This window comes from Echinops telfairi, unplaced genomic scaffold, assembly GCF_000313985.2.
Source record: "Echinops telfairi isolate 266 unplaced genomic scaffold, ASM31398v2 ScPeMD7_7469;HRSCAF=8507_0, whole genome shotgun sequence".
NCBI lineage: Eukaryota > Metazoa > Chordata > Mammalia > Afrosoricida > Tenrecidae > Echinops > Echinops telfairi.
The window spans coordinates 55,857,285-55,879,443 of record NW_022111372.1 but is presented as its reverse complement, the minus strand read 5'-3'; the positions used below and the strand labels follow the sequence as shown (position 1 = coordinate 55,879,443).

The following is a 22,159-nucleotide window of genomic DNA, read 5'->3' as shown; positions in this document are numbered from 1 at the left end:
CATGTACCATCCTCTCAGCCCAGAATGCCCTCCTCTGGGCGGAAAGACCCCACTCATTGTCCAACACTCCTCGTTTGTCCCCACCCAGATGAACTCTGTCAGCTGTTTCTGCACCCCTCATTCAAGTCGGGACAAAGCACTTCACGCTCCACGACAGAAAGATAGCTGCCATCCTTATTGCACGGAGGCCTTCTCCAGGAAAGACATGAGGCCTCATCCACTTTGTAACCTTTTGGTAGAGGGTGAAACCACCTCAATTCCCTTTTGGGAAATAGGGCGAGGTGTCAACCAGTGAAGCATCCATCCACCCACCCACCCATCCTTCCGCACTCCTGCCTGCCCAGTGTGGCGCCCAGGGCTTGGCGTATAGGAAGTGCTCAACAAGCGTACGCAGAACACTGAACGACTAGAAGAAAATGGAAAACAGTATTCTTACCAGATTTCTTTTTTCCGATGTGCTCCCTGTGTAGGGAAGAAACGGGGTGGGAAAGAGGAGTCAGGAGCTGTAGTGTATCGGCAGGAATTATTTTGCTACACGCTGAGATTCTCAATCCCACAACACCCAAGAGACTCCCATGGGCTCACACTCTACAAAGGATAGAATCCTCTTTATTTGCTAGCGTATCCCGGGACAGCTGTCCCCACTCTGCTCAAAGCACGTCTTTTTAAAGATCTGGGTTTCTAATCTCCAGGTGATCGTGCTTGCAGAGAGGATGGGGGAGCAGATTCCATGGTAGGAACCAGGAGTAGCCTGTGTCTGTGGGGAGAGGCGGCTGGGCTGAGTGGGGTGTCCCCTGGCCTGATGTGACCTCAGTGGAGTTGACATATCAACCTCAGTATGTGGAAGGACGAGGGTGATGGTAGGTTGGCCTCACGCATGGTTCTGAAGTCACTGAACTGGGTCAGGTGGAGTGCCAGCCCCGGGCTGACCCCTGAGCTGGATCCTCACAACTACTCTCTGAGGGTTCCTGCATTTCAGATGGGGAAACCAAGGCCCAGAAAGGTCAGTGTCTTGTCCGGTATGTTCAGCGGGTGCCCACTCTTTAGCCCGGTGGGACTGTCTGATGGGTGCAGTCCTCCTCTTGGGTGCTTCTACGTACAGCATCACCTCCCACAGGTGTCGCACAGGCCTGGCTGGTGAGTGGAACCTCGGATGTGCCATGCCCAAGACAGGTGTTGTCTATGGTGCTCACCATGTCCCTGGCACATGCAGGCCCTCCCGGGGGCAGCCCCAGATATAGATCTCCTGGTCTGCACTCTTTCCACCAGCCCCAGCCAGCCAGCACGTGGGGAAAGTACAGTTGCAACCACTACAGAGGACGCCAGCGAGGGTGACCAAGCCAGCTCTCCACCATCCCAACTTCCCAGCTCCCTGGAGAGCTGGCTCTCAGCCTGTTTCCCCGAGAGCCTTCCTTCCTGAATGGAGAACGCACGCACGCACGATTCTAAAGTGCAGCAGCTGGGCTGGCTCTCACCCACCCTCTTACATTGATAATAAGGTCTGAGGTTGGCTCAGAGGACAGGGACCTATTCTCACATTAGGGCCATCTTACCAAAGAGGAAACTGAGGCTCAAGCAAGCAACATTCACGCTTAACAGTGGCCAAGCAACTCTTGTCGCCGAGGGTGTGTATCAAGCTGGGCAACTCAGTCAACTGTTGAGAGGGAGAAGCCGGAGTAAAGGCAGGTCCGGGCGGGTGTTCAGAGAGGGAAAACACCAAGAGTTTCTGTGCCCCTGGCAGATTCTTGGGAGTTTTTCCTTATGCCAGCCACTCAGTCTTCATCACAACCCCAAAGGGTGTCGCGACTTCCATTTTACAGCAGAGAAACACCCGAGGCCCAGAGGCGAAGTCAGAAGAGAGGCTACCAAAGTCGCTGAGATTTGAACCTGGGTGTGCCGGATTCCAAGCCAGGGTGCAACTGAGCCAAGTCGGACTTCATGAAGCGACGCCACGGGAGCTTCAGGTCTGGGCCCGGCAGACCTGGGAACACTTATCTCCGTCTTTCTGAGAGGGAGAGCCTGGGTGAGCCTCAGCTTCTACGTCTGTAAAACGGGTACGCATAACCCTTCTCCACAGTATTGTGACAGAATGCCGTGGAAAGAGGAGCCTGTAAGCTTTACAAGTATATAACTTTTTAAGTTTCAGCATATGTATTTTCTGATTTATGCCGGCTAGAATTAAAATAGGAGCCAGGGGCTACAGGCAATTTAATTCTAAAAACCCAGGAGAACTGTCGGCAGAGGTGCTCGGAGAATATTTCACCATGTGTTAGAAGATTAAAATGGGAAGGTTTGCCGGACATAAAAACTGAGTACAAGAACCGAAACATTCACCAGGAAGCACTGAGATCCAGTTCTGTCAGACTTCTACCCTTTCTGTAACTTTCCTGTTCTTACATTCCTTAAACTATGTTCCCGGCTGGCGTGGTTGGCAAGGCATTCCCTTGGGACGTGCTGATCTCAAAACATTCCGTCGCATCCATATTCAAGCTCTGCTTTAATTCCACAGCCACACTGCTGCGTGCTGGCAAGGAGAAGCTGGTTTGTCACACGTAGGACGTGGCACTTATCAGGAGGACTTTATTGCTGGAAGTTAAGTTCACGCATCTCTGTGGTAGTTAAACCGCGAGTCCAGAAGGACCATCCCATTGCACCTGACGTCGCCACTGGATTCTCTCGCTGGATGTGTGCAGCTAAGCGATCTGATGTCACCTGCTCGTCAGAAAGCACCCACACCCTTCCCCTTGGTGTTCTCTTCCAAAGACTTCTACAGCCTTCAACCCGCACCTTTTAGTCTTCACAAAGTGCCCAGCACGAGCCCCCGTCGGCTGTAATTATTTAACAAATGCAAGCCTTCCTCATTCCTGCCATTTAGGGCAAAGAGTTCAGTGCAGCGCGTAGAGAGCAGTTCACGCTTCTCTGCGGGTGGCTGACACTCTTAGGCCAAAGGGGTCCCAAGCACCGCGGGCTCTTGCTTCTGTAAGAGCTCATGGGCTGGACTCCTCCTTCTCCTACTGCGATTCCTGTATTAGCCAGAACCCTTCTTTCTACAAGGATGCGGCTTTCTCCAAAAAGGGCTTTGGAAAGGTGACTTGTGAGAGGAGCGAGTTTTGTTAGAGTGGTGACAACCTCCGGAGTGGTTAATGGTGATGGCTGAACAGAACATGAGCCGCATAACTAATGCCGCTGCACATAGGAGGATCACTGAAAGGGCATATGATGTACTGCCTACATATATATACACCCCAATTTTAAAAAGGCAGTGTATGTCAGTGTTTCCTGTGGCAGTTCCTGGCGTGTAAGGCAGGCAGCGTTTGCGTCTCATGTGATGTGCATGTGTGGCTGGGGTCTCTGGACATGTCCAGACAAGGTTCTTAGCTGGTGCTGGCCGCTGCAGGGTACTTTGGGCGTGGGGTGGCCTGCAGTGGAAGCTTTGGATCAGCCTTGAAGGCTGGCTGACCCGGATCTAATGCCAGCCCATCACTCACTAGCGAGGAGACTCTGAGCATGTCCCAGCCTCTCACACCGTTGTCCACGTCTCCAGGGCTTCCGGTCTGCTCAGCTCCCACACACTGACCCTCAGCCGGGAGCTCACCCACAACTCAGGAACCTAAGTGCCCGCTTCCCAGACAGGGAGGCTGGTGAAAGGCCCAGCAGCCAGGCGCTCATTTGACCGTGACTGCCACTCGTTCTTCCTGGGGCCGGCTGCATCGGCGGGAGGGAAAGCTGAGGGGAACGCTCTGGGGACATCCGCAAACCAACTTACTCTTTGGGGGGGTTCAGGTCCTCAGGTCTTGTCTCAAAGAACTGCAGCACCTCATCACACTGAGAGATATAGGGGGGCAGCTGGATCAGGGCCTGCAGAAGAAACACAGGTGAGGCCTGAGGAAGGAGTATGTGTGTGTGTTGGGGGGTGGGAGGGTGGTCAAGGGTGCTGTCCGCCAGTGACTCTGGAACCTGAGGGTACATTAAAATCACCCAAGGCACGTGTTACGATACAGAGGGCTGTGCCACACCTTATTGTTGAGGGCCTGAGAATGTGCCTTTCTTACAGTTGCCAGTGCCACCCAGCTGACCGGGCCTGGATGCCCCACCACCACACCACGGAAAATGTATGTACGTGCATGACAGGTCAGTATTTGGGCAAGTAATAGTATGATTGCAAACAAGATCAGACCATATTGTACATGCCATTTGATAACAATAATTTCACTTAAACTGTGAATGTTACGTCATGTCTCCTCTCCTACAGAGACTCGGAGGCTCTGGGTAGAGGCAGTGCAGTGCTCAGCTGCACCCAGGTGTGAAGAGGGTTGTTTTACGGTTTGCGTGAGTGAGGGACTGCGGCAGGGATCCCTCACGTGCTCAGGTGACTTAGTCACCACTGCTCCTCAGGTGAGCCTGGGGGACCGGGCAGTCTCCGCCAGTGGGCTGGGTGAGGGCACAGAGAGGTGCTACACATCCGTGGTGCAGGCTCTTCACGGGCTGCAGATGTGAGCTGAGCTCCACTCACATTTCATTTCAAAGACCAGTGCAGGGTGGGGTGGGGGTGGCACACACAGACTGTCACAGCTGGGTGACGGAGCATGCATGCTATGAGGAGGGGTGGACATGGCTCTTTCCACTGGCCTCACTCCAAGGGTCTCTCACCCGCCTCCTCCCGACACAGAGGCTGGTGTGAAAAGACGTGCTTGACATCTGATGTGCAACAAGTCCTTAAACTCTCTCCACCTGCCCAGGGAGGGCTGCGCAAGGAGGGACAAAGGGAGAGGCCGATGGTGGTCTCCACGGCAGACCCCTCCCACAGGGCTGCAGGGACATTCAACCCTATGTGAATAATGAATAATCATCGTGAAACCTACACTCCAGAAATGTTTCCATTTCAGCGCGTACAATTCGGTGATATTATGTGCATTTTCCCCGGTGTGCCCTGGGGTCGTCACCCACCAGCTGCTCGGTGGGAGAGAGGTGGCTGTCTGCAGCCTTATAGAGTTATCTAGAAACACTGTGCGCAGTGCTGCTCTGAGTTGGAGTCCAGGCAGCAGCGCCCCACAAGAACATGCTGTACCATCATTAACTACCACTCCGTACCCCTTAAGCAGCAGCCCCCACCCCACCATTTCCTGTCCTACCTTACCCCCTTGTTCACCGCCTTCGATTCCCACTCTTAAAGCCCTGGTGGCATAGTGGTTATGCGCTGGGCTGCTAACCACAAGGTCAGTGATTCAAAACCTCCAGCTGCTCAGAGGGACAAAGAAGAGACGTCTACTCTTGTGAAAAGTTAATAGCTTTGGAAACCCACAGGGTCAGTTCTACTCTGTCCTACAGGGTGCTAGGAGTCAAAGCCAGCCCTGGTAGCTACCGATCAACTGCCGGATTTTCGAGACCAGGTCTGGGTGGAAGTCAGATTCCCCACGGTCCAACCCAGCCTCCAGGCTGACATGAGGAAAGACCACAGGAGCTGCGTACACATGCGTTTCTAGGGGACCTTCTCTGGCCCCAAGCCGAGACAGTGCCTCCTCGGCCACTGGCCACTCTCTGTCCATTGAGGAGAAGAATGCTGACCTAAAGGGACCGCGATGTATGCTTCAACTGAGATTTCTCTCTTTAAACTTTACTTTTGGTTGTTGAGAATACAGACACGCAGCTGAGTGCACACACTCAGCCATCTGGAAGACATTGTTGACATTCAAGTGCTCCACCCATTCTCAACCTCCTTTCCTGAATAGTAAGCTCTTCCCTTAACCTAAATTCACTGCCCCCAAGGGTCCTATTGAACCTTCCCAGGGGCTGTCACTTTGATCCCACACGGTTCTTGACAGAGCAGTGCTCAGGGCAGACATTGTTTACCAGTTAAGCTCAACTACAGTTTGGTTGAAAGCCGGCTTCAAGGTCATTGATTTTCCATTGGCCTCTGACTGGCTCCTACTCCGAGTGGGGAGAGGGCCCCGCAGCAGCAGCAGCAGCAGCGGGAATGTCTTTCCCCACCTCGCCCCCCTGCTCTCACTCCTCTCTCTGGTCTGGAGGTTTGGGTGCACACTCTCCTGCCCTGAGAGTCCCAGGGCCTCGCTCTCCTCTGCAGTGCCGGCAGCTGAAACCACATAATGAAGGAGCCGATGATACACGCTGAGAGATGGTGCAAGGCTGGCCGCCTCGTGAGCCAACGTCTGTGCTTTCCCCCAGACTGCCGATGATACACGCTGAGAGATGGTGCAAGGCTGGCCGCCTCGTGAGCCAACGTCTGTGCTTTCCCCCAGACTGCAACCACAGCAGTGTGGGTCAGCACTTGATGGCTTCCACGGGTTTGTCTGCACCACTTCCTGTCACCCCGAGAGGGCTGGCCCATTTCAGAGAGGGGGAAATGGAAGTTCGGGTGAAGGGGCTCAGACTTTCGAGCACAGGACTCTAGGCTCCAACTCCTTCTATGAAAGACTCCCTATGACCACTGATGATCCTTGGTGTGCCTTGGCACCTAGCTCCTCCCTGGGTGCGCCTCACCCTATTCTACTCTCTTCACAACTCAGAAGTGGTCAGGTTGCAGACCCCACTTGGTACAGCTCCACGCATGGCCTCTTTAACAACAAAAAACCCGACTTCTAACACGGTTGTATTTACAGGCACAGGGGTTCAGATTTCAATGCATATTTTTTGGGGGGTAACACTGCAATCCATAAAACCTCTTCAGAGTGTCTTGGGAGCACTGGGTGGATGAGAGCACCTGAGCCACGGAGGGGTCATCTGTCTGTCTGCAAGGGGGTCCCCACAGACTCGCTGCTAACAGGACCAGCAAGGGGCGCGACAATGGAAACCTTCCGACGATGCCAAGTTCCCTTTTTGGTTTTGAGCTATTCCTAGGAAGTGGATGCCACGCCAAACCCCAGCCCATAAAATAAAGCTGAGCCACTGCTGAAGGGCAGCAACGCATGCCTTGATGTGCGCCCTTTCACCCCCGATGGGTGGGCTAATCGTCCGGAGATGACCGGGTGCAAAGAAACGCTCCAGAACTGTCCTGTGTTTGGGCAGCGGGACAGAAAGCCCTAGTTCCAGCAAAGCTCAGTTCTGCTCCAGAGCGAATACCGGCTCTTTGCACAGATGTGGCTGGTGGACGCTGGGACAGAGAAGCGGGAATAAGTCCTGCCAGCTGCAGGTCATGGGTCACAAAGAACCAGCCCCTCACCTGGCTTTGTCATTGCCCAGCGGTGGGACTCTAGTCAGTTCCTAGAGCCTCTCTGAGCCTGTTTCCTCATCTGTAAACTAAACGAATCACACCCATCTTGGAGGAAGCGGCTATGAAGACGTATGGTACGTACTCAGAAAACCAAACTCACGGTCACTGAGTCGCCGACTCACAGAGCCTTCAGGGCAGGGCAGAACTGCCCCTGTGAGTTCTGACACTGGACTAGAGTAGCCCCATCTTTACAGGGGTAGAAAGCCTGACGTGTCTCCCGAGGAGCGGCAGGTGGTCTTGAACTACTGACCTTTCGATGGCAGTTCAATGCATAGCCACTATGCCACCAGGGCTCCCTCTGGTTCATACTTGCTGCTTGAAAAATGCTTAAGTTAGCTTCCTTGGTCTCTGCACTGTTGGCTGGTGCGAGTTCCTGCTGCGTCGGCTACAATTCATGGTGCTCTTTCAAAACCAAACTCATTGCCATCGAGTCAATGCTGACTCATAAGGACCCCCTGTGGGTTTCTGGGACTGCCACTGTTTGCGGGAGCAGAAGCCCAGTCTTTTCAGCTGCTGGTGGTTTCGCAGTGTCCACTACGCAGATTGCAGCCCAACACGTAACCACTGCACCTCCAGGGCTGCTTCACGGTGGTCTTCATGTAACAGAATGAAATGCCGCCCAGTCCGGCGCCACCTCCGTGTCCACTGATTTGTTCGAGTCCACCTTTGTGACTTTGGTGTCAATCCATTTCATTAAGCCTTTCCCTCGTGTTTGTTGACCTTCTACTGAACACAATGTCCTTTTCTAGGGACTGTCTTTTCTAATGACATTTCCAAGTCGGTTGGTTTTGCCGTCCTTAATTCTAAGGAACTTCTGGTTGGACTTCTGATGTGGTGGTTCCAAAGGGGCAGCAAGTCCAGTTCCTGGCGAAGGACATCATGTTGGTAAAGTGAGGGGCAGGGAACAAGAGGAAAGCCCTCGACGAGATGGACTGACTCAGTGGCTGCAACAATGGGCTCAGGCTCAGGAACCATTGGGAGGCTGGCCCAGGACTGGGCAGCGTTTCCTTTTGCTGTGCACGGGGTTGCTATGGGTCGGAACCGACTCGATGGCACCTCACCACAACAAACAACAACAAGGATAGCTAGTGCCCAGTCTAAGAACTAAGTAGCAATGTCTTACCGTGTAAGGAAGCGTGGGTTTTCTCAGTTCTCTTCCAATCCTCTCTAACTTCAAAAGAACACTGCAGCCAGGAGTTGCTATGTATTTAGCACCACTCTTGACCTTGTTAATTCTACCCAAGAGCAGAACTCTACAGAACTGGGACTAGGCAACAACATCTCGCTAGATTTTAACACTTGTTTTGTCATGCTCATTTTTATTCTTTTTTCCTTTTATGGCAGGTCATACCAGTCTTCATTCTGAGAGGTAGTATAAGCTCAAGAACCAATGGTCTTGAAGGAGGAAGTGTAAGCTGCACTGAAGGCATTAGGCAAGAAGCAAGCTCTGGGAATTGACAGAGTATCAACTGAAATGTTTCAACAAGCCGATGACGCACTGGCCACACTCACCTAGGCCAAGAAATCTGGAAGAGAGCTATTTGGCCAAATGATAGGAAGAGAACCACACTTAAACTAATTCCGCAGAAAGGTGACCCAACAGAGTTTTCAAACTACAGAACAACATCAATATCATAAAAGTACAATTTTGCTGAAGATCATTCAACACTCCAGCATCTTACTGTCCCATCCCTGACCCCACCCTTACCCTGCCCCGCCCCATACCCACCCCCCTCCAGGAACTATCAAAGTCTGTTTCTTTTGGTATAAAACCTTGTAGTTTAGTGGCCTCATGAATGTCCTCCAAACCCACCCACGGCATGAGGCACCTCAGTTGCATCGTTCTTTAAGGATGCGCACCACCCCACGGTGCGTGATGTCCCAAAGTTGGTCCGGGCTTGCACCCATCCAACCATGGGCACTGGGCCCGCTTCCATCTTCTGGTTGCTGCGCGTTGAGCTGCTACGAACATGGGTGTGGAGACATCTGCTCGTGCTGTGTTGTGTTTCTTAAACGGGATGCACCAAGTAGAGGGACTGCCGGGTTATGAGTCTTTCTTTGCCCGGTTGTTTGAGGAAGGAGCCCATCGCTTCCCCCAGTGGTGTACAGCTGCATAGTCCCACGAGCAGTGCAGTCTCTGAGCCCTCTCCAGACGTTTCATTTTCTGCTTGCTTGAGTTTACTGGCGTGCCGGTGTGAGGTAGTATCGGATCACTGTTTTGGATCACCTCTTGGAGGGCTAGAGGTCTCGAGTATATTTTCCTCAGTTTGTTGGCTGCCTGGAGGTCTTCTTTGAACTATCTGTTCAGTACGCTCAATCGTGTGCATTCTGCAAAATGGGTCCCTGCTGAGGCATCTACATCAGTGTGTTCAGCCTCTCCTTGGAGAGCTTATCACCAGACCAGGATTGGAATGAGCTGTATCCTGCCCCTAAGATCGCATCTGCCTCACGGGCTTTTCTTACAAAGTCATGCCAGGCCCAGAGCTGGGATTCCAAAGAGCCCGTGGAACCATGCCTGGCTGTTCCTAAGCCTGCTTGGTCCTGAGTGAGTGTAAGTGTGGCAGGAGTCAGCGGGTTCTATTCCCATTCATCCTCTGGAGGACTAGAAGTTCTTGATTTCAACCGATTAAGTCAATCAAGCAAGCCCTCTGTACTTAAACTTTAGGAAGATCTTTTCCTACTTTATCTTCGAACTCCCTTTATAGCACCGTTTCTTACTTTTAGGCTTTGCATTCCTTTGAGAAGGATTTCTTGTGGGGCGTGAAACAGGATTCGTGATTGTCTTTCTTTTTCCCCCCACCTGGAGACCCACTGTTATGGATAGAACTGTGTTCCAGATTCATATCTGTTCCTGTGAAGGTGACCTGGATGGGAAACAGGGTCTATGAAGATGTCCGTGAGCATAACGTCATACTAAGGTCAGGTGAGTTCTAATCCTTTATGACTGGTGTCTTTATAAGATAGGAAAAGATACACAGAAGAAATGAAGATGAGCCCACGTGCCCAGGAACACCCAGGGCCAACAGTAGCTGAGACAGGTAAGGGAGAACCTTCTCCCAGAGCCTCCTGCAAGAGCACAGTCCTACCAAGAGCCTGAGTTCAGACTTTGGGCCTACAGGACGGAAAAACAATACATTTCTATTGTCTAAAGCCACTCACCATGTGGGATTCTGTTTCAGCAGTCTAAGAAACTTAGACACCCATGTATTATGGAATCCAACCATCCTTAAAGGATCTGTATGGCTGGCTTTGTCAAGATCAAAGGGTCCAATCACACAGGCCTGTTGACAGATCCCCTGCCTTGCTCCAATGGGTTTTTTTTTTTGGTCTGTCCTTGTGCCAACATCACATGCTATCAATCGCTGTGACTATCACCGGTCTGATAGAGCAGACTGTTCTTTCAGTGTGATACACACCTGGTAGTTAGGCTTGGGAGATCAAGCTACAGCCTAACCAAACCCACTGCTGTTGAACGGATTTCAACTGGTAACAACCTTCCAGGACGGCAGAACTGGGGTTTCCAAGGCAATGGGTTTCCACTGGTAACAACCCTCCAGGACGGCAGAACTGGGGTTTCCAAGGCAATGGGTTTCAACTGGTAACAACCTTCCAGGACGGCAGAACTAGGGTTTCCAAGGCAATGGGTTTCAACTGGTAACAACCTTCCAGGATGGCAGAACTGGTGTTTCCAAGGCAATGGGTTTCAACTGGTAACAACCTTCCAGGACGGCAGAACTGGGGTTTCCAAGGCTCAGTCGACGGAAGCAGACCCTGGGAGAGCTACAGTCCTGGTGGGTTGCTAGCTGTTAGAGGGTTCCACTTTCAACTAAATGAGCCTCATTGTGGGAGACCAACTGGCTTAGTCAGCTCGAACAATGTCAACAACAGATGCCCCAGTGTTCTGTGAGACTAAGCTGCTGGTATGAGACTTCGCAGAAGTTGCAGCAGCAAAGGAGTGTTTCATCTCCTTCCAGGAGCCTCGGGCATCTGGCCAATCAAAGCCCCAAGTATCTGCTCTGCCTCGTATGATTCATCAATAGCCGCGGGTGGTACCATCCAATGGCTCATTGTAACATAAGCAGTTATAAGGTTATTTCTAATGGCGAATCCATTCTCTCTCGTACCCCCACCCAGGGCACACACTGGCTGCAGGCAGCTGCTGCTTCATTTAGGGTTTCAGATGAAAAATTCCCCATCTCAAAACCCAGTGTCCAGGGGTTGCTTCATGAGGCCTCGGGGGCAGAACAGCCTAGCTCTGGAGAGTAGAGTGGGCTGGAGGAAGCAGTCGTTTAGAATAAGTTGAGGGATGACAGTTTCTGGGGACAGCATCAGTAGGAATTTCTCCGAGGGATCAGGTGGGCCCGAGGGCCTAAAGTCTTGTCAGCAAGACAAAGGCAGGCCTTCTCTGGAACTGGAGTTTCAGATTCTAGAGGTCTAGAGCAGTGTTCTCAAACTTGCTAAGGCCACGACTCTTTCATACAGTTCCTCAGTTGTGGTGACCACCCCCCCAACCATAAAATTATTTTCGTTGCTACTTCATTACTGTTGTTTTGCTATGTTATGAATTGGGCAACCCCTGTGAAAGGGTCGTTCGATCCCCAACGGGGTTGCGACCCACAGGTTGAGAACCACTGGTCTAGAGAGCGTCCAAGAGAAGCCGCTTTTTCCCTGAGAACTGGGAGGCCACAGTCGAATCTTTGTGTCTAAATTCTCCTTGCCCCTTCCTCCATATCGCTCCTCTCCCTACTTTAAAAAGCAGTAATAATAAATCTGCTGTTGTAAACATTTGCATGACACAACATTTGCTGGTTCAACACCTGTTGCTGTAACGTTGTACTGGTCACTGGTTTTGTTCACGTTTACAACCATCACTGTCTTCCTTCTAATGATTCCCCCACCACTCGTAGAAACGGAAACTCTGAGCTCCCATGTCTCCTTCCCCCCACCCACTCCCTGCGACCACTGAGCCACACTGCTCTCTATACACTGGTCCATTCTAGACATTCCCAGAAGTGAAACCACACAAGTTGTCCTCTTGTGTCTGGTTTGTTTCACTCTGCATCCTGTTTCAAGGTCCAGGCATGTTGCAGCATAGGTCAGAACTGCACTTCTCTTGACGGCTAAGAAACACTCTTTCTTTGTACCTATGCGTAGACCACATTATCCATTTAGCTGATGGGGGGCATTTGGGTGTGCCCACCATTTGGCTATTGTGAATAATGCTGGACCGAACACGGGTGTACCAAGCCTCCTGTGGGAGCCTCTGCTTTTAAGAGCGTTGGCTTTACACCTGCGAATCGGATTGTTGGGCCGCTCCCCTTTCAGGAGACAGGAGAGAAGAGAGTTTGAGTACATCTACTTACATGAACTGTGTGCTTGACCACCAGTGCCGTTTAAGATTTTTCTGTTTGGGGGAGGCCAGAAGTGGTGTGTGAGTACTAAGGCCTAAAGGCCTGGGTGAGTAAGTAGCTGGGCCACCATCAGGGACAGCCTACTTCTGACAATTGTTAGGGAACAACGTGAGGTCATGTTTATCAAGGGCTCAGCCCCGTGTCTGGCAAAGAGCAGAAGCCAAACCCAAAGTGTCATTTTCGGGCCTTCTGTTCAATCTTTTGCTGAGAGAGGAAGGTCCCATGCTACCCTCTTTGTTTAAAATCTGCGCAGCTTTATTGGAGTATAATTCACATATCATAAATTCCAATCCTTCTAAGTGAACAGTTCAATAATTTTAGTAAATAGTATTATGCAACCATCACTGCAATCTAGTTTTTTAATTTTTCCACTTTACCTCAGAAATGTCCCCCAACCCAATTTGCAGTCAATCTCTTTCTATCCTCCAAGGCCCAGGAAACTACGCATCCGTTTTCTGTTTCAGGGAGTTGCCTTCTCTGGGCATTTCGCATAAATAGAATCATATAAAACGTATGCAGTTTTTCGCATCTGGCCTCTTTCCCTTAGCATGATCCTATCAGTATTTTGTTGCTTGTTATTGCCAATAATATTCCATCCTATGGATAGGCCACATTTTCTTGACGCATTCCCTAGTAAAGGGGCATTTGGACTGCTTCCACTTTTTGCCTATTATGAATTCATGCTGCTATGAGTATTAACATACAGAAGTTTGCAATTCTTTTTAACATATGGTCATAAGGTAAATTAACTTATTTTAAAATTAAAAGACCATTTTATCGGGGGCTCTTACAACAATCCATCCATCAACTTTATCAAGTATATTTTTACATGTTTCCATCATTTCTCTCTAGACATTTACATTCTATTGAACCTTGGTATCCGCTCCTCTCAGGTGTCTCCCCCTCATGGCCCCTTGATAAAATGTAAATTATTGTTTTCAGATCTTACACCAACTGCTGTCTCCCTTCCCCCATGGTTTCTGTTGTTCGTCCCCCTGGTGGGGGTAAATTAACTTTTGAGGAAATTGTTCTACTGTTTCCCAAAGTGGCTTCTCATCTTATGTACCTGTATGAGGATTCCAACAGCTCTACTTCCTTGTCAACTCTTGGTACTGTCTGTCTTGCTGATGACAGTCATTCTAGTGTGTGTATCCCTCATCATGATTTACTTCTGTATTCCCCTTAGGACAGACAATGCCGGACATCTTTTCGCGTGCTTATTAGCCATTTTATGTATTCTTGTGTGAAATTTGTAATCATGTCCTCTGCCCACTATTAAATTGCAATATTTGTCTTTATTATTGAGTTACATGTGCTCTTTATAGTTTGGAAATGACTCCTTTATTGGATTTAGTAATTGCAAATATTTTCTTCCTGTTTATTTTCTTAAGTTTAATAAAGTCCAACTTAATAGTATTTCTTTCATGGGGCATGTTTTTGGGGTGCTATGTAAGAACTCTTTGCTTAACCCATGGTCACGAAGATCTTTCACTACTGTGTTTTTTTCTGGGAGTTTTAGCTCTTACATTTAGTACTATGACCCATTCTGAGATGATTTTTGAGCGCATGATGTGAGAAAAGAGTACCTAGTAATTTTTGTGCACTTGATAGCCACTGTTTGCTCTCAAAAACACTATCCACTTCCCAGTGAATTATCCTGGTCCCTTCACTGAATACCAGTTGACCATGACTGTGCGACATTTCTTTATGGACTCTCAGTTCTGTTCCTCTGACGTCTCTGTCTATCCTTATGCCAGAAACACACCCCATGGATGACTGCAGCTTTGCAATGAGTTAGAAAATGGGTAAAACAAGGTCTCCAACTTTCTCTTCTTCCACATTTGCCGTTTACTCTGGGCCTTCTGCATTTCCATCGGCATTGTAGGAGTCAGCTTGTCCATTTCCACAAAAGCAAGCCCCCAGAATTTGGATAATTGCCATAATCTGTAAGTCTACAATGTCTCTTCATTAACTCAGATCCTCCTTAATTTCTCTCAGCAATTTTTTGTTTACGTGTCAAAATCTTGTGTATCTTTTGGTAAATGCATTCCGGGGTATTTCATTTCTTTTGCTGCTACTGTGAATGAACTGATTTTAATTTCATGTTCAGACTACTCGTGCCTACGGTACAGAACTCCAACGGACTTGTGCATATTGATCCTGTAACCTATGCTCTTGCCACGCTTGTTCTCGTAGCGCTTTTGTGGGTCCTTGAGGATTTCCCTACGTCTGGAACCACATCATCTGTGAGTCAAGGTGGCTTTACGTCTTCCTTTTCCACCTGGATTCTCCTGATTCCTGTTCCAGGGCCAGGACAGTACAGGACAGAAGGGGCAAGAGTGGACAGAAACAAAAGCACGTAACAAAGCCTTGCTACAAAACCCTACCAAACTTCACTGAACAAAGCATCAACATGTGAAGCTACTGTCAGCGACACTTCCTCTCCGTCTAGGTCGACGCACCTCTGCAGGCGGCATTTCCCATCTTGCTAACCTGTCCCTGAAGAATTCTGTCCCCTCTGATTGATGGCACATCAAAATGACAGCGTGGGCATCCTCCGGGGACTCAAAGCTGTGCTCCTCTGATATGTTCTTTGAGTTTGGGGAATACAGAGAAGTCTGAAGGGGCAGGCTGTCGAGCGGCTGGGGGAGGCTCCACACGGAGATGCTCAAAGGGCAGCCCAGCCCCTCTCCGAGAATGAGCAGTGACCAGAGAAACACACTCCTGGGGCGCATTCCCTGGCAACACTTCCGATTTTCTTACCTTTCCCCTAACAAGCCCCCATGTTCATCCTGTGTCCTTCAAGAAAACCTATCAAGGACACCCTCGGGAACCACTGAAACCGCTGCCGTAACCTTCCGCGTGGGCCCCTCTGCCTCGAATTCATCCCTCCGGGCTCCTCAAACTTCGTGCAAGTGTCTGACTCGCCTAACGATTGTCGTTGCGCGTGGAGCAGCATCCCATGAACTTGCTGCCAGGCCTCAACGATTTAGGAAAAGTGTCCGCTTAGGTTTTGTGAAAAATCACATTGATGTTAGCCCTGGCCTCAAAATCGTTTTTATCCCCAAGTTTATGACCGAGAGAACTTGTCTGCAGTCATCTGGCGATCACAGAGACATTTCTCAGCACACTTCATCTGTCATCAACTCTTACCTGTCTGAATCGGAACCCCAAGAGCCAACCTAGTGTCACTTATCCTCCCCATGTTGGCTTTGCTCCTGATCTCAGGGAGAAACCATCCGCCGGCCCGTTTTTAAAGACATCCCTGGCCATTCCCACCTCTCTCGAATCAGAACTGCTCATGACTGTTAAGGCGGAGGAAAAATTACGAAGGGTAATGGGTGTGGAAAATGTTCAAGTATGAGGAGGCTTCAAAAAGTTTGTGGAAAAATAGAATGAAAAGGTAACAGAATCTTTCCATGAACTCTTTGAAGCCCTCTGTACACTTCTTTTCTGACCACAGCCTCTATCAAATGAAACATAACCACAGGATAGCTCCCCTGTTGCTTAGGGCAGTCAAGGCACAAGACGTCAGTCGCCAGCCCAGCAATAAGGGTTGGCTGCGTAACGTGTGGGGCATTTACACACAAGAGAATACTACGCAGCCGTGAAAAGTAGGCTCAAGATTGTTGAAGAGCACGGGGGCGTTCTTTTGCCGCAGCATTAATGTGAAAGAGAAAGAACCTCTGAAACCATGCACACAGGAGCCCCCCTCCCCCATAAAGAGATCTGCGCAGAGAAAAGTCCACAAGGAATGTGCGAACACCTTATAATAGATATTGCCTCTGGGTTGAAGGGCCGGGGGTGACTTTTCTCTTCCCATTTCTTGGCACTCTTTCTGCTGCACAAACTTGTCCCCAGAGCATGTTCCAGCGGAAAAGGAGAAACGAACCACAAAGAAGCCGCCCACAGGGAAGACGGGGTTAACGCCTCTCAGACTCACCTTGCAGTACTCATCAATCGGGATCAGGCGCTTGACAGCCACGTCCCGGATGTGGCTTCGCCGGAAGAGAATTTTGCCTGCAGAGGAGGAGAGCAGACGCAGTGTCACACCGGAGCGGGACAAACACTTCTGGGGTAAATCCCTGCATGCTGGACTGCTGTGGGGCCAGGAAAACCCCAGTGTGTTCCTCCAAAACCCTTGAGAGCTCTGTGGTCTAGGACAAGAGTGCAAATGGGACTCAGGGTACTAAGATTTGGTGGAATCGGGAAGATTGGCACCGCTGTTGGGAAGAAAGGGGCTCATCACTGACAAGGAGAGGTGGTTCGATCTGCTGATATCAAAGATCACAATCCTCCTCTGGTTCCTGTCCAATGCCTCCCTCAAACTCCATGTTCCACCATTAGTCTACACCAGCGGCTCTCAGCCTGTGGGTCGCGACGCCTTTGGGTGTCCAACGACCCTTTCACAGGGGTTGTCCAATTCCTAACAGTAGCAAAATGACAGTGATGAAGTAGCAACGAAAATAATTTTATGGTTGGGGGTCACCGCCACATGAAGAACCGTTTGAAAGGGTTGCGGCATTAGCAAGGTTCAGAACCACTGTTCTATACCTTTCCTTCTACCTGGAATATCCTCCCTGCCCAACCCCCCACCTTGCATCCCTGTTGACAAATTCTGCTACAACTAAATGGATGAAGTGGTCCTGGCTCCCAGACGGACGCATCACAGGATGAACACGTCGTCTCCTCTCCTACTTGAGTCTCTGGGTGGTGCACGCGGTTATCATGTGTGGCTGCTGACTCCAGGGTCGGGTCCATCCGCAGACACCGCAGTAAGAGAGGCTTGGTGGTCTGCTTTCCGAAAGCAGCCACGGAAAACCCCATGGAGCCAGCTCTGCTCTGGCCTCACGGGGTCGCCATGAGTCGGAGCCCACTGGATGGCAACTGGCTTTTCTCTTTCTTACTAGCTTTCCCGGGGATCTGTACAAGCAGGAATGGATTGGCCCCTTCCCATGCGACACTAACAGCAGATAAATGCGTGAACGTGGCTTCCACCTGCTCAGATAACAAACAGATCCTGCCAATGACATTCCAACTAACGGTTAGAAGCATCTCAAGCCTCCCTAGATCATAAAATATTAAATGAGAGCCAACTACTTGCTGAGCACCAGGACAATATACAAGTGTCTAGTGCAGCCCACGGGCAGAGGAAGTGGGTCAGAGCGAAGGACACACACGAGAGATGTATGAGGATCTCTGCAAACATCCAGGACGTTGAACTGCATGGGCAAGGTTCAACACTGATCGATCGGGAGGTCCCTGAGAGTCTAGCGAGAAAAGGGAGATGGCAACAAAGCCCACGCCTGGGAGATTCGGCCTCTGGGCTCACTGTCCTGGATCTGTCAGGTGGGCAAAGGAGTGGGCCAGGGACAGCAACAAGGCATCACAGAGGGAAAAGAGGTAAGTCTCTCCAGCAATTTATATCGCAACCAGGTCTCCAGAGTAGGCCAACGAGGGAGGAAGACCACAGCTGGCTCAGGCACAGGGCATGGAGTTCCAGGAGAGGAATTTGGGCCAAGAGCCTGGCTGGGAGAGGAGGGGCTACGGGGTTAGTAGTTAAACTCAAGAGATTAGGCTGCTGCCTCCACAGACCACACTTTGGAGGGTGGGGCCTGAGATGGTCCCCAAACTCAGACTCACTGGCATCAACTGTACCCCGACTCTTATCAAGTCCACAGGGCAGAGCAGAACTGCCTATGCCGCCTTCCAAAGCTGTCTGTCTTAACAAGAACAAAAAGCCTCATTGTTCTCCTGCAGAGAGGCTGGCTGGTTCGAACTACTGACCTTGTGGCTAGCACCCCAATGTGTAACCTACTATACCAGATTCGACGGTCATTTCCACAGATCAAGCTTTGCTGTGGGGGGCCTGGGATGGCAGGACAGGTCATTAAGAGTTTTCATAGCATGACGGAACTGAAAGGGATCCCAAGAAATAACCACTAAAGATCTGCAACGCAGAGTGGTAAGGGAGATTTGCATCCCCAAAGACTGGATGGCTAATGGAACAATCTGCTCTTCTGCAAAAAGGTACTCTATCGAGAAATGAGGTGGAACTGCATAAGCACTGGGGAGAGCAGGGCGGCGTGTCCTCAGACAAAGGAGAGTAGAAATACCTTGTGACCCAGCCATCTCTCTACTCGGTACATACCCGGAAACAGTAAGGAGCAAAACACAAATAGATAAACACACATCTATCTATGTTTAACGCAGCACTGCTCACAATAACAAGACGATAGAAGCGGTCTAAATGCCGGCTGGCGGAAGACTGGGTAAATGAACGTGGTACGCACACACAATAGAATGCCACACATCCCTAAGGAATCAGGACGGAACGTGAAGCATCTCACGACAGGGATGAATGTGGAAGACACTGTGTTGAGTGCAGTGAGTCAATCACATAGAGGCAAGCACTGTAGCAGACCACTTATTACAAAACAAACCAAGAAAGAAGGTTTTTATATCAAAAGAAATAGACTTGATGGTGGAGGAGGAGGTGGAGGGGAGAGGGAAAGGGAAGGATACAGAAGCAAACAAGGTGCACGTGGCCCCAATTGTGTGTGAACCGGGTGGCATAATGGTTACACACTGGGCTACAACCCGAAAAGTCAGCTGTTTGAAACCACCAGTCGCCCCAAGGGGCAGAGATGGGGCTTTCTCCTCCCACGTGAGTTAGTCTTGGAAACTCACGGGGCAGTCTGCTCTGTCCTGTAGTCGCTGGGAGTCCGCATCCACTCGATGGCAGTGAGCTGGACTCACCCATGTTTAAAAAGTCCTCACAGTGAGATGAAATAAATATTTCTTAGAGTAAAGACTATCCTTCCTCTGTTGGCGGTGGTTTAGATTCTGCTTACGAATCAGTAAACCGCTTGCTGGAAGGGGAAAACATCTAGAAGCAACAGCATTTCTCCGAGGGTAGAAGCCAGAACCTGCGTTTTCTCCTTTCCCGGAGTTTAGACCATAAACACTGATTGCTTCTAGAAGCAGAAGCTCTTCATGTCATCTAGAACAAAACAAGTAGATGCAGCCGAGTGGGAAAAGGGTTTATTTATACCCTGGTTTCCCCGGAAGCAGTGATCTCACTCCCTCCTTCATTCACTCAGTAGGTGGCCTCTCTTCAGAGCACCAGTGGGGGGCTTTCAGTGGGAGGATGCTAGGCTTGCCCTCCTGAGACTGGATGGTTTCCCAACAGAGAGGAGCCCTGCCGATCATGGGCGGGGACAGTCTGTTGCTGTGGGCATGTCCCTGAACTGGAGGTGTTCAGTGTGCCGGGCCCCAATCCAGAGGAAGCTGGTAGTCTTCCCAGCCCCATCCCACTCCCCATTTTCCATGCCCTTTGTGGGTGAGACCACTAAGTTCTGCATCCTCAAGGGTGTCCCGAGTTTTTAGGAAACTAAGGACGACGCCTGTCAGCCAAGAAAAATCCTGGGTAGCAAATGCTTCCTGCCTTGTCATTCCTTTCTCCAAATGTGAGAGGAGTCATTCTGGTCGCTTGCCAACACAACGTCCCCTTCTATAAATCCGGGTGGAGTGCGTAGGCTTCTTACTGAATGGTCCTGAGCTAGTTAATAGCCTTTCCAAGAGCCAGGGGCCGCAGTGGCCCGTGGGATGGGAACAGGCTGTCCCGGAGTCAGTCACCCCCGCCCCTCCCCCCCAACGAGGAAGCAGAGGGTGAGGTTCACCCAAGGCCTGGCTGCGGGGGCTGAGGGAGACACGTGGAGAACTTGGAGACCCAACAAAGCGCTGCTCATCCCTGTGGCCCCAGAGGGACTGGGGGGGTCTCAGGGTACAGCTTGCACCCTGCCAACAGGGGCGGTGGGAAGCTTCAGGGCGGCGCAGGGTCATCTGGGGAAACCAGAGGCTCCACAGGCCTGAGGCCCCACGTCAGTCCCCAGGGTGCTGCCTCTGCCTGGTAACATGCAACGTGGTTTGCTGCCGTCCAGGCGGCCTCTGACGCACGGAGACCCTGTACCCAGGGGGACCAGAGTCCAGCCTGGCCCAAGCTCCAGGGGCTTTTCGTTGACTGACTTCCCAAGTGCACTGCCAGGTCTTTCCTTCCTAGTCCACCTTAGCCAGTCAGCATTGTGGCAACACGTGCAGCTCCCCTGACAAAGTGGCGGTGGCTCTGCCCGAGGGGCACTGACGGGTGATCGCACCCGTCATCTCTGTGCAAGGCCAGAACCCAACTTCTGAACCACCATGGGCTCCCACAACACGGATGAGGCTTCTTGGCACAGGGGCGAGGCCAGAGGCCATGTCCACGAACTGGCCTTTGTAGGCACTCGCAAGACGACGACTCTCATGAGCGGTTCAGATGGCATGGAAGGACAATTAAGAGCACATGTTCTCTCCGCAACCTCCAGGCTGGTTTCTGGACACCCTCCTGGGCGGGCTGACTACCCGCAGAGGAGCCGGGGTGGCTGCTTAGGCGGGGCTCCGGGCAGAGCTCTGCGGCTGGTGTGTGCAGCCCAAGGCCAGCTCCTCTCTAGCTCCCTGGGGAAGCACAGTGGTGAAGGGTCCCTGGTCTGGGCCTGACAAGGTGTTTCTGGCAGAGCGAGTGGCAGGGAGGGGACAGTCTGCCCCACCTTTCCTGGGCAGGCTGAGCTCCGGTGTGGAAAGAGCCTCTGGTGGGAACGAGTGGGTCTTTGTTTTCCACAGTGGAAGAAGGCCAAACTGTAATTCTTCTCTTTCAAGTTGCGCCCACTGCCAAGTTGGCTTCCCCAGTTCTTGCTGAGATGGAAAATTGCTTGCGCCGCCCCTCCCTTCTCACCCCCTCCCCCTTGTGCTCCACAGGAGACTTGCTTTGGTTCTGCTGACTAGACAGTCCGGGTAGAAAATTGACCCACAGGACAAGGACTGGGGCTCTCCTGCTCCCCCAGCCCTGGGCCTCGAGAAAAAGCTAAGAGGGGGGCTGAGAAGAGATGGCCCGGGGTCCAGAGGCAGGCCAGAGTGGGAGATCCCCAAGCTGTATGTGGGTCCCTGAGCGCAGGCAAAGGGCCAGCCCAAGAAGAGCATTTCCATGAAATTCCCTGGGTGGAATGAGATTACGTAACTGCGAAAGCTTTCAAGGGCTTGGGAGCGAGGGTAGGCTCAACGTCCCGACAGTGCTGGGAAGTTTTTCCAGAGCTGGCTTTGCCTTTCACCCAGTAAAGCTAGAAGAGGCTCCTGTCCTCTCCGCCCTTAAAGAAAGGCCGACACGTGCGCTGTCTGACGTGTGAATCCAGATGAATCACAAAAGCATGACCTGTCCACAGGACACCAGAGAAGTGCAAGGGGATGTCCTGTGAAACGGTGTTGGTTTTTGTCAAATACAAGCCTACTGTGTACTGAAGAGGAGCCCTGGTGGCACAGTGGCTACGATCTGAAAGGTTGGTAAGTTCAAAACCACCAGCTGCTCTTTGGGACAAAGACAGGGCTTTCTACCCGCATTAACAGTTATAGTCTTGGAAATCCACAGGGGAAGTTCCACTTTGTCCTACTGGGTGGCTATGACCCAGTATTGATTTGGCGTTTTTTGATT

The 22,159-nt window shown here is 51.0% G+C and overlaps 1 protein-coding gene across 1 annotated transcript in view; it reads right to left on the bottom strand.

Moving 5' to 3' along the window:
* SH3PXD2B (SH3 and PX domains 2B) overlaps positions 1-22,159 on the bottom strand; it is a 75,046-nt gene that overhangs the window by 29,847 nt on the left and 23,040 nt on the right. The window contains exons 3-5 of the mRNA XM_013005911.2: positions 16,583-16,659; positions 3,767-3,858; positions 437-462 (exon numbers count right to left, since the gene is read on the bottom strand). Of these exons, the coding sequence (XP_012861365.1) occupies positions 437-462; positions 3,767-3,858; positions 16,583-16,659 (195 nt within the window). The remainder of the gene's footprint in view (positions 1-436; positions 463-3,766; positions 3,859-16,582; positions 16,660-22,159) is intronic.